Source organism: Tachysurus fulvidraco, chromosome 15 (genome assembly GCF_022655615.1).
Source record: "Tachysurus fulvidraco isolate hzauxx_2018 chromosome 15, HZAU_PFXX_2.0, whole genome shotgun sequence".
Lineage (NCBI taxonomy): Eukaryota > Metazoa > Chordata > Actinopteri > Siluriformes > Bagridae > Tachysurus > Tachysurus fulvidraco.
In genome coordinates this window covers 22,413,751-22,426,250 of record NC_062532.1, presented here as the reverse complement: position 1 = coordinate 22,426,250, position 12,500 = coordinate 22,413,751, and the positions used below count along the sequence as shown (strand labels likewise).

Here is a 12,500-nt window from a genome sequence, read left to right as displayed (position 1 = left end):
ATACGATTGTAGATAAACAAACAAGCAAAAATGCCACACAAGCATAATGATGTAAAGGACAAAGGCATATATTAGTTCTGTGTAACAAAGCAAAACCAACGTTACTCACCTATCGAGAAGGAAAAAAGCGCCTCGGCGCCTTAAGTAAAGTCGGCCACATATTCACAGGTCGGAGTTTCCCGAGTCGATAACTCCTGGGCTAAACGCTGTTACTACACAAAAGGCGGTTGTAGCTGCCTCTCTACATCACTACGATAGAAAAGAGGTGTTATTTGTGTAGTAACAGCGTTTAGCTCAGGAGTTATTGACTCGGGAAACTCCAACCTGTGAATATGTGGCCAACTTCCTGCTCCTTCAGTTCTCTCCAGCGCTGGAAAGCTGATCCTATATTAACACGTCCTACTTCTTGTCCTTATCGTAAGTCTTTCTTCTCTTTCTTTCTTTGTTTTTATCCTCCATGTCGACGATAAAACCGCTTTCTGCTAATGTCACACATGCGCACTGAACACTCTCTCCGCCACATATCGACGAGCCCCGCCCGCTCTGCTCATTGGCTACACGTTTGTTTTGATTTTTGTTTCGTTTGCCGTCCCGACTCGGTTTTCTGAAGCATTTCTCAAACAACGGAGACCGCACCTTTAATGATAGCAGCGAACTATGTCTGAAATTGTTTCATGCAAAATGACTGTTACTTTTGTACTGAAACATAAGCCATGATTCAATACTGCATTGCCAGGAGTCTCAAAATCAAAACACTCCAATCAGAGAGGTATTTGTTGTAACCATGGAAACATGTAGCTACTCTGAGATACTAATATTGACTGAAATTAGAGGCAAAACAATTCAACATTAGTCATCTTTTGAAAAAGAATTTTCTGAAGCCTTTCCCATGTGGTGTTTGTAGGTACTCCCCGTTCGGTATCGCCTCTCTGATCTGTGGAAAGATAGCCGCCATCGGTGACCTGGAGGCCATGGCCCAGCAGCTCGGCATGTACATGGTGACGGTGATTGTTGGTCTCATTATCCATGGTGGGATCATCCTGCCCGTCATATTCTTTTCCGTGACACGGAAAAACCCCTTCACCTTTTATTCCGGGATCTTCCAGGCCTGGATCACGGCACTCGGCACAGCCAGCAGGTAAGCAGCTCTTTCAGAAGGCTTTGTCCTCGGCCGTGTCTTAATGGGTAACGGATAAATCTCTATAGCTGTAAGCGTTATAAGCGGTCGCTTAGGAGCCTCCGAGCCAGCAGGGGGCCCTGTGAGAATTCAAGATTTAAAAATTAAATTAAAATAATAAAAGTAAGAGATCGGGTTGGTGGAGGAACCGGATCGTATTCCATGAACTTCACACAGAGCTAAAACTTTAACGTTGATTCACTTTAATGGGGAAATAAAATCCAACTTAAAGGTGCATCAGAAGATTAGAAAAGAGTAGTTAAGAAAAGGCGGGGGAACACGGTATCTTAGTGGTTAGCACATTTGCCTCACACCTCCAGGGTTGGGGGTTCGATTCCCGCCTCCGCCTTGTGTGGAGTTTGCATGTTCTCCCCGTGCCTCGGGGGTTTCCTCCGGGTACTCCGGTTTCCTCCACTGGTCCAAAGACATGCATGGTAGGTTGATTGGCATCTCTGGAAAATTGTCCGTAGTGTGTGAGTGTGTGTGTGAATGAGAGTGTGTGTGTGCCCTGTGATGGGTTGGCACTCCGTCCAGGGTGTATCCTGCCTCGATGCCCGATGACGCCTGAGATAGGCACATATACCCATATACACAAAGCTCCGCCCCCAGGACCTGAATTCTAACTTTTACAGGTTGAACATGCAGAACAGTTTAGGAGTGACATCATTAATTCCACATCTAACCTTATCCTCTTCAGCCATAGTGAACTCCTCCATCTTAGTGAAGCGCCGCTGGTTTCGCCCATCAGGAGAATGATCCGGCTGCACCGTCAGGGAGTGGCTGTAAAAGACTGACAGGACAAGAGACTCGTCTAAAGACAAACAAGGACACGCTTCTTTTCTCCGAATGCAAAAGGGATTTCTTGCTTGTGGTTTAAACCATCGTTCCTCATCGCATTCCACATGCAACTCGTACTATTTCTGTAGAAAGCAGAAATAAATAATAAAAGCAGACTGCTGCACCTGTGACCTGCTTCTCAGTGCAGTCCCAGTCCATAAGGAGTGATGGAGGCTGACCTCCGTCTGAACTGCGGCACTCGTACTAATCCGGTCCAGCGTAGAGCGACAACGTGAGAAATGAAAGGTTCTGAGATCTGACTCTTATAAAAAGTCTGCTTTTAGTGTCGGCTGGGAAATTACACACAGACCCAGATGTGATGCTCTTCTGCTCTTTCCATCAACTGAGCAGTTTGATGTAGGTTCCAGAGCTGAGCAGGAATTCAGAACATCTGGCTGGAGATACCTGTGAACTCTGGATATGAACTCTCTCTCTCTCTCTCTCTCTCTCTCCCTCTGAATGTAATATGTAATAAATAAGACACACAAAGAAGAAAATCCAGCAGCAACGTTTAATTCATTTTGTCTACAAAAACCTCTTCATTATCATTTTATTGCTCGTTTAATATTCTGGAGTCTTTGTAACGTCTGATTTATTTCTTGTTATTCGGCGTGACAGAGAAGAATGTTTTGAACTCACAGAACAGACAGAACTGAATCCCTCAAAGCTTTCTAACACACAATATATTAATGAAGGGCTTTGTGTTGTGGACCTGTTATACTGTGTGTGTGTGTGTGTGTGTGTGTGTGTGTGTGTGTGTGTGTGTGTGTGTGTGTGTGTGTGTGTGTGTGTGTGTGTGTGTTGCATTAGAATAAATCTGCATTTCATCAGTTGAAAATTCTTCTCTTTTTATTGTCTCTTGTTCTTTGTAATAAAAGATTTGTTCTCATTAGTGCGACTCTGGATGAGTGACACATCATTTCCCTTCATTCCTTCTTTCTTTCTCTGTCTGTCACACTGTGAATTTTGTCCCCCAGCGCCGGGACGTTACCCGTCACCTTCCGCTGTCTGGAGGAGAATCTGAAGATCGACAAGCGAGTCACGCGGTTTGTGTTGCCCATCGGCGCCACCATCAACATGGACGGCACGGCGCTTTACGAGGCAGTGGCTGCTATTTTCATCGCCCAGATGAACGGCATCGAGCTGGACGGAGGACAGATCGTCACCGTGAGGTCAGATAAAATCGAACGCTTTATTACAGTCTGGTTTAAGCCAAAACAAGACCTGGTAAGTGCAGCTTGTAACAGGTGTGTTTATGGTCTATAAACACGTCACAACTCCACTTTTATTTTATTACTGCTATTAAAACAAACACACAACTTAAAATATTACATAAAGTTCAACACAGTAATATTCTGGCCAGCGATTTATAACCATCTTCTAGCTTATTACTAGCTTACTTAGCTTAATACATGTATTTATTCATCTAGTCTTCTTCTTCTTCTTCTTCTTCTGTATTTATCCGTCAGCTTGATTGTTACGATATTGAGGATTTTCCCGAAATGAGTTTCCTCCGCAGGGTGGCTGGGCGCTCCCTTAGAGATAGGTTGAGGAGCTCGGTCCCTTGGGAGGAGCTCAGAGTAGAGCCGCTGCTCCTCCACATCGAGAGGAGTCAGCTGAGGTGGCTCGGGCATCTGTTTCGGATGCCTCCTGGACGCCTCCCTGGGGGGACTATGTCTCTCGGCTGGCCTGGGAACGCCTCGGTATTCCCCCGGAAGAGCTGGAGGAAGTGTCTGGGGAGAGGGAAGTCTAGGCATCCCTGCTTACACTGCTGCCCCCGCGACCCGGCCCCGGATAAGCGTTGAGAATCTGAAGACGAAGAATTGAAGAAGCCCCGATTATGAGAGCCAGAATAGAAGAGATTAGAGAAGAAGAAGAAGAAGAAGAAGAAGAAGAAGAAGAAGAAGAAGAAGAAGAGAATTCTACAGCATTAAAAACAAATCTAAACCCAATTTTATTTGATTTTATCGTTTGTCCCACGGTGCTATTTTCTAGCACGACTTTATATCAATGCATGGTTTCTATAGCAACGTCTGGTTCACAGGATGTTTATGGAAGCGAGTCTCCAGTTTTCTGTCATTTTCAGGACAGAGAACAAGGACAGGATTTCGCTTCTTTGGTTTTTCCTCAATAACACGACATGCAGAAGATTACAGATAATAATAATAATAATAATAATAATAATAATAATAATAATAAGAAGAAGAAGAAGAAGAAGAAGAAGAAGAAGAAGAAGAAGAAGAAGAAGAACAACAACAACAACAACTTGATGTTGAACAGAGAACTTGATCTAATCCGTTCCATAAGTATAAACAGATAAAACTTACATCGTTCTTTAAGAAATAAAAAGCTGTAATCGCTGATTAATGACTGTTGGATGATTTAATGTGTCGCAACAGGAAAATTATTGTAATCTTATGTTCTTCTTCCTGATGAATGATGATGACATCATGGCGCTGTGCAGTATGACGGCCACTCTGGCGAGTGTCGGAGCCGCCAGTATTCCCAGTGCTGGTCTGGTCACCATGCTGCTCATCCTCACCGCAGTGGGTCTCCCAACACAGGACATCAGCCTGCTGGTAGCAGTGGACTGGCTGCTGTGAGTGTGTGTGTGTGTGTGTCTGTGTGTGTGTGTCTGTGTGTGTGTCTGTGAGTGTGTGTGTCTGTGTGTGTGTGTCTGTGTGTGTGTCTGTGAGTGTGTGTGTCTGTGTGTGTGTGTGTGTGTGTGTGTGTCTGTGTTGTGTGTCTGTGTGTGTGCGCGTGTGTGTGTGTGTGTTGTGTGTGGTGTGTGTGTGTGTGTGTGTGTGTGTTGTGTCTGTGTGTGTGCTGTGTGTGGTGTGTGTGTGTGTGTGTGGAGTGTGTGTGGTCGTGTGTGTGTGTTCTGTTGTGTGTGCGCTGTGTGTGTGTGTCTGTGTGTATGTGTCTGGTGTGTGTGTGTGTGTTGTGTGTATGTGTGTGTGCGTGCTGTGTTGTGTGTGTGTGTCTGTTTTGTGTTTTCTGTGTGTGTCGTGGGTGTGTGTGTGTTTTGGTTTTGTGTGATGTTTTTTGTGTGTGTTGTTTTGTGTTTCTTTTTTGTTTTTTTTGTGTGTGTTTTGTTTTTTTGGTTTTTCGTTTGTTTTGTCTTGTTTGTTGTGTGTTTTTGTGTTCGTTCTTGCGTGTTGGGGTGCTTGTGTGTATTTCTGTGTGTAATCTGTGTTTGGTGTGTGTATGTGTTTTTGCTGTGTTTTGTGTGTATGTGTGTGCTGTATTTTGTGTGGTGCATGTTTGTGTTGTGTTGTGTGTTTATTGTGTGCCTGTTAGTGTTGTGTGTATGTGTGTGCGTGTGTGTGCGTGTGTGTGTGTGCGTGTGTGTGTGTGTGTGTATGTGTGTGTATGTGTGTATGTGTGTGTATATGTGTGTGTGTGTGTGTGTGTGTGTGTGTGTGTGTGTGTGTGTGTACACTGATCTCATCACACACTTGCTTGTTGTTGCACACTGGAGCAGAAACTAAACACAGAATGTCAGCAGCAGTTTGTCAGGATTCTCACCAGACTTAATGATCACAACTCAGAGTCCACGTTTAAACCAAGTCTCAGTTTTTAGGTCTTTTGTCCTGATGTTGACTCTTGGTGTCGTGTGTGTTATCATTGTGTGTGTGTGTGTGTGTGTGTGTGTGTGTGTGTGTGTGTGTGTGTGTGTGTGTGTGTTTGATTTAGTGACAGACTGCGAACCTCCATCAATGTGGTGGGTGATTCTTTCGGAGCAGGTATCGTGGACTTCCTGTCTCGGGAAGAGCTTTCCCAGATGGACGGAGACATTCCGTTGTCGGACGAGGAGTTTGTCCCCCCTCCCCCGCTCCTTACTGATATCGACCTGATTGATCCTATCTGCCCCCCAGAACTGCCCCCTCGTTTCCCCCGGCCCCCCAAACTCAACCACCACCACCAGCAGCAGCACCAGCAGCAGCAGCAGCAGCAGCAGCCACATCAGCAGCATCACCACTTCCACCCTGCTGCATCTCTGAGCCACTCTCGCTCTCACTCCACTCGCTCTGCTCGCTCTCTATCCCCTCGCTCCGTCCAGTCTCCCTCGCCTCTGTCCGTGTGCTCGCACTCTCCTCATCCTCACCGCGCTCACTCGCCCCGCCTCCTGAACCGCCGCTCTGACCACGCCTACTGCGCTCTGCCCTCACACGATCCCCAGGTGAGGATTAATGTCCAGATCTCACAGTGCTCAGTAAAATGTTCCAGCGTTCCCTCTGACACTGGAGACTCCTTCACCAAAAGTTACATAAACACCTTCAGCAACACTCCTACGACTCCCCTGTTCAACCCCATAATGCACTGTGATATACAGTATGTGAGGAATAATGAGCAGCTACCCATAATGCACTGGGGTTATAAACAGAGCTCAGATGGCAGCCCTCAGACTTTATTTATCTTCGTCTTGCTTTCATTATACTCCATCTGAGATCAGACTCGGCTGTCGGATCGGACTTTGTTTTCCGTCCCGATTCGCATCTCGTCTCAGCGTTTGAAAGGGGATCGTTTCAGCTCTGGTTTGGAGCCGATTCATCTGTTTACACGACCGTTCCATAACGTTTATCTAACCGCCCGCATCAGACGCTGAGATCGGACGCTCTCACTCAGACATCAGCACAGCTGCAGGTTTCTACTGGACTTTAACGCGATTTATTTACTGAACAGCAGCTCTGACATCCGTGCAGCTCGGTCTGATATGTCATCGTTACTATAGCGATACTTCTGATAAACGAGGATTTAAACCGAGGCCGGCGATGTAACGAGTGTTTGTAGCTGCTATAACGTCAGGGTGAAATTCATGCACTAGCAACAACACTTGAACAACGAAAGCACAAATTTGCAAAGGGAAAAAAAACAAACGTTAGCTTGGGGGTGGGGCTTAGTGGTTTCCTCCCCCGGTCCAAAGACATGCATGGTAGGTTGATTGGCATCTCTGGAAAATTGTCCATAGTGTGTGAGTGTGTGAGTGAATGAGAGTGTGTGTGCCCTGTGATGGGTTGGCACTCCGTCCAGGGTGTATCCTGCCTCGATGTCCGATGACGCCTGAGATAGGCACAGGCTCCCCGTGACCCGAGAAGTTCGGATAAGCGGTAGAAGATGAATGAATAAACGAATGAATGTTAGCTTGCCTAAATAGCTTAGTGTTTGAGTTTTGCTATCGATCGCTTATTGAATAATAAAACAAACATAAAAGTATTTATTTATACAATATATTAATAATTTAGAATGTAATTTATAATATTTAATAATCACGCTCAGGCATCCACGCTGCCACGAGACCACCGGGAGAGACGGCGAGAGCGAGAGAGAGGCAGCGAGAAGCTGCGTAGAAGAGAGAAAGGCCGAGAGAGCGAGACCGAGGAAGACGAAGAGAGAGAAAGGATGATGGATGAGGGTAGTGAGGGAGAAGAAAGTGATGACACCGCCTACGACCGGAGTCACGCCATCGCACCCTGTGAGCTGCCCTGAGTGACAGTCACCCTGCCATGACCACCCCCCCACTTTAAACCACTTTTACTACACTTCCTAACGCTTTACTGCACCTGCTCACAGCTTTTATGAACTTATTTATTTGTAAATTCTTCACACAAAGCCTTCGTTTCCTTCGTTCTCTCCTAAATGTGTGTAAAAGGAACCTCACGATTGAGTTATGATCAGCTTCTAACTGTGATTAAATTCATTAATACACCTGTTTATTGAGATAAATGAGACTAGGCTTTCAATCAGGACAAAAGTAACGGCACCCTTTAAAGGTGGACGAGTTAGTGTGTGTGTGTGTGTGTGTGTGTGTGTGTGTGTGTGTGTGTGTGTGTGTGTGGCAGCTGGTGCGCTGCGGTAGCCGATCTGTATTAGTGGAAGAAACTCTACAAACTCTGCAATAAGCAGGTTTTAAAGGTTGAGGATGTAGATTGTGTCCGTCTGTGTATGGGAGTCTATGTGTATGCATATATCACTGTTTATATCATAAGATATTATGTATGTTCTATATGTATATTATATATATTATAGGAGGATATTATGTATGTTCTTTATGTATGTGTATCTACACATACACACACATACATACACACACACATACACACACGCACATGCACACACACACATACACACATATACATACACATACACACACACGCACATGCACACACACATACATATACACACTCACACACACACATACTGTACATCAATACAAACACACACACACACACACACACACACACACACACACACACACACACACACACACAAATATATCCATATAATTATTCACCATGTATTGTATACGTCACTTGTATCTGAATATCAGAGATAGATTTATTTATCTGTGGAATTTTGGTGTATGTTCATGATTTTGGTGTGTTTAAGTGTGATGAAAGTTTGTGGTGGTGTGATAGCCTCTCTCTCTCTCTCTCTCTCTCTCTCTCTCTCTCTCTATCTATCTATCTATCTATCTATGTCTCTCTCTCTCTCTGTCTCTCTTTATCTAACTATCTATCTCTATCTATCTATCTCTCTCTCTCTCTCTCTCTCTCTCTCTTTCAAGTTCCTTTTGTTCCTCGTCCTGTTTCAGATCAAGTGTAATGTATGAAGTAATAAACTCTCAGCGAATCCTTTCATTTCCTCCTTATCTGCAAGTCACTGTCTGTTTTTTCTGAGTTAATCTGGAGATTTTCTGGCTGTAATTTCTGCTTTGTTTTAATACTGAAGTGATGTGACCTGTGACGCTTTAATGATAATAATAATAATAATAATAATAATAATAATAATAATAATAATAATAATAATAATAATAATAACTCCTGGAAGAAGGACTGGCTGAACGCCGAGACACCCGTCTCACTGCCATTAGAGATCAGAGGACGTCAGAGAGCACAGAAGCTTAAGTAAGATGTCAACGCGGTCTCACACGCCTTCAGTAGTCACCAGCCTTTCAGATATAGGCGTCTTCGGTGTCCGTAAACAAAAACAGACTGAACTAAAATATTCTCTAAAGTTTTATTAAGACCTAACAAATAAAAGTGCGATTTTGGCTAAGCTAAAACTTCCAAATTGTGTAATTCTACAGGCTTGTTACGGTTTGGTGTCGTGTCAGATGCTAAAAGACGCTAACGCCGCACAGATGCTTATAACTTTCTGGATATGTTCAAGATGGAACAGAAATTTGAAAACATGAAAATCTGAAAAAACAGAAATCTGTTTGTCTCGTGTCCTTGTTGACGACTGAACGTCTTCCTCGTGTCTCACTCTACAATGGTGTTAATATGAAGCTCATATGAAAGTAGACACTCAGGACTTTCCATCAAAAACGTGTTTTTCTGTTTTTTTTGTTTTTTTACCCAATTGTGTTTTTTCATGCTCAAGGCTACCAATTTTCACCTTGGGTTTAAAGATTTTATTTAATTATCATTTATTTCATTATATATAAATATACATTAGAATTAAATAAATGATAATTAAAAAAATAAAACAACCGTCCTCACAAAACCGTATGACAGTCGCGTCACTAGCAGCAGACATAAATTTCTTTTGTCGTTTGTTCGTTGTGTCGCAGCGCCTCCTGCAGGCTGCTTAAGGACAATGCATGCTTCCGAAAATCTCTTAGGAACAAACTAATCATCTTTACATCTTCTGCACGTCACGGCAATTATCGTTATCGTTTCTATAGCAACGCATCGATCACAGATTGAATAACGTGACCAATGAATGATCTGTAAACTTTAGCGACACACCGAGTTTGTTTCCTTACCGTATGTTTTATATCAGTTCGTCACTAGTAATAATACGGTTTAATAAAAAATAAAGCTTCTCACTTAATGATGAAAATGCTCTTTATTAATTATTAAATAGATTGTAAATAAGATTCACACTGATTCTTAGGATAAATACAAGTCTTACAAAGAACACACACACACACACACACACACACACACACACACACACACACACACACACACACACACACACACACACCTCATTCATACAGTAGAAGTCACACTAGCTTCCTTTTGCTTGATATATACTATTTTATGTGCCATCTCGTGTTTGCTTTAAGACTCTTTAAAACCGTTTCTTTGACTATTTTAGTTCACTCTTTAGCACTTCAGCTTTTTTCCTGTTAAGTCCAAGCAGAAATATTTGTCACAACAATTATTTAAGTGCTATTTCCACACAGATCCAAGCATTAAGACAAGTTATAAGAAATAGAAATAGAAATAGACAAAAAAATAGTTACACAAATATAGATAAATAGTTTCGAAGAGGATGAAGATACTGGTCTTGGTTGTGCTGTGATTGTTGTGTGTGTGTGTGTGTGTGTGTGTGTGTGTGTGTGTGTGTGTGTGTGTGTGTGTGTGTGTGTGTGTGTGTGTGTGTAACAGGAAGGCCGGAGTTTAAAGGAAAGGTTTGAAGAAAATAAATAAATAAATAAATGTAGTCGATCGGTAAAGCTCGAAGTCTTTCGCACAGGTTTTTTTCCTCTCACATCACAGCAATGTTCCAACAATTACAATCCTTTTCTTCATTAAAGAACCAGATGCATTTTTTTTTAAATCTTTTTCCTAGTCACTCGTCTGTACTAAAGTACTAAAAAGTGCAGCTTTACAAAGCTCTGACACTGGAGACTCCTTCCATACATGTTAACTGAACGTCTCCTTGTAGTATTTTTGCGTTACTATAGAAACGATAGCGTAGCAGAACGAGCGTGTTAATATAAATAATATAAAGCCGTTATGGGGAAAATGATCGACTCTACATCCTTCTGACCGACAAGAAACGAGAATTCAACAGGGCTGTGATGTGATGGAAAGTAGTCTGATTTAGTCTGATAGAGATACGTGTGTGTATTTATTTATTTCTTTAACCGGTGTGTTTCGTTTTCAGCCAAACTTCCTTTAAAGAGGTTTTGTGCTGATGAGTCATGTGACCTTGTCTCGTTCCTGTTTCGGTTCAGTTCGTCTCTCTGTAGACATATTTCATCTTCTCTCTTTTCATTCCATCCAGATTTCAGCTGGATCATGGAGTCTCTCTCTCTCTCTCTCTCTCTCTCTCTCTCTCTCTCTCTCTCTCTCTCTCTCTCTCTCTCTCTCGGTTTCTATCCACATGTTTCACAAACGTATGTTTAGCAGAAAAACTAAGAATTGTTAAGATTCCATTGAATACTGTTCGATACAGGTGACGTCATTAAAGGGAGTTCAGCCGTTACCGTGACGAATTAAATCGAATAATAACATCATTTGTTTAGGACTCGATATTCTGAATAATTTTGTAAATGATAAGTGACGGAAGCTTAGAGCTGTGGATCTCTGGATCAGTGTTTATTATTAAACACCTCGTCCACGTGTTAATGCCGTGTTCATCATTTTTCACATCTCTGTGAGAAAATTCAAATCTCAGCCATGTGACAAATCGCTCAAATCAGAGACCTTTATGTGTCTTAGGCTCCGCCAGTCCTCCGGAGGGGGAGGGGGGGTGCCAAGACTTTTACAGTCCATACAGAAGAAGATTCCTGTATCAGCAGTCAGGGTGATAAGAAATGGATGCTAATTAATTCAATTTGTCTAGTTTCGAGTGAGCCAGGATCTTGTGTTATACAGGCTCATGGATGCTCATGTCTAACTATTCTTCGGTGAACGTTCAGAATCGACCCATTTATGTCACCGATGGTTTATAGCTTGTGGGCGTGGCCTGCTCAGCATTTAGACAAAATATACAGGCTACAAGAAATGTCTGATTAAAGCGGTACCGATGTCGAGTCAAGTCGACTCGGCTCAGCTCCGTGCTAGCTTCTTTTTTGGCTTACGTTAGCATGCTAACTAGCTACGTGTCACACTTTCAAGTGTTTTGTTCTTCTTGTTTATTTGTATACAAGTTTAAATACAGGTTAAGGTAAAAAAAAAAAAACACAGTTCTAAGACTTGTTTTGTGTCAAACAGGAAACGGGGATAATAAGTTTAAGACATCAGATTTTGTGATTTTTGTGTCAAACCTAATTTGTATAGAAGTGAGAAACATCTCACTGATACAGAGGTTGGAACTTTGTTGCTTTAGAGTGAAGGATGTGGTTAGAATTAGAATTTCAACAACTGGATGGAAAGTCTGCACTCTCTCTCTCTCTCTCTCTCTCTCTCTCTCTCTCTCTCTCTCTCTCTCTCTCTCTCTCTCTCTCTGTCTGTTCGGTCACACCTGGGTGACAAGCGGTTCTCCTCGGTACACGTTGCCCGTTCTCTGTTCCCCAGCACACAGTCCGGCGAGTAGAGTCCCGTTCAGTGGAGCACAAATCCCTCTGCAGCTCACACCTCCTTCCAGGGGCGTGTAGTCAGGCTCCTCATCTCCGTCCCCATCCTCATCCTCGCTGTCCTCCTTCTCTTTCTCCCACACTGACGTGCTGACGTGTGTGTACTCCTGACTGTCCTCACACTCCATCTCACGGTGGTAGAAGTAGCTGAAGTTGGACACGATGACT

The 12,500-nt window shown here is 43.1% G+C and overlaps 2 protein-coding genes across 3 annotated transcripts in view; one reads left to right on the top strand and one right to left on the bottom strand.

The window, feature by feature from the left end:
• slc1a9 (solute carrier family 1 member 9) overlaps positions 1–8,504 on the top strand; it is a 15,920-nt gene extending 7,416 nt beyond the window's left edge. The window contains exons 5-9 of one of the 2 annotated variants that reach the window (XM_047800976.1): positions 905–1,138; positions 2,992–3,186; positions 4,479–4,613; positions 5,711–6,197; positions 7,295–8,504. In XM_047800976.1, the coding sequence (XP_047656932.1) occupies positions 905–1,138; positions 2,992–3,186; positions 4,479–4,613; positions 5,711–6,197; positions 7,295–7,504 (1,261 nt within the window). In that variant the 3' untranslated portion in view covers positions 7,505–8,504. Of the gene's footprint in view, positions 1–904; positions 1,139–2,991; positions 3,187–4,478; positions 4,614–5,710; positions 6,841–7,294 lie in introns of those variants that run through there. The other variant, XM_047800975.1, reaches the window with a different exon arrangement.
• A 1,829-nt stretch (positions 8,505–10,333) lies between these two features.
• kcna7 (potassium voltage-gated channel, shaker-related subfamily, member 7) overlaps positions 10,334–12,500 on the bottom strand; it is an 11,344-nt gene continuing 9,177 nt past the window's right edge. Inside the window, exon 3 of the mRNA XM_027179371.2 lies at positions 10,334–12,500. This exon is cut by the window's right edge and continues 623 nt beyond it. Coding sequence (XP_027035172.2) covers positions 12,215–12,500 — 286 coding nt within the window. The 3' untranslated portion in view covers positions 10,334–12,214.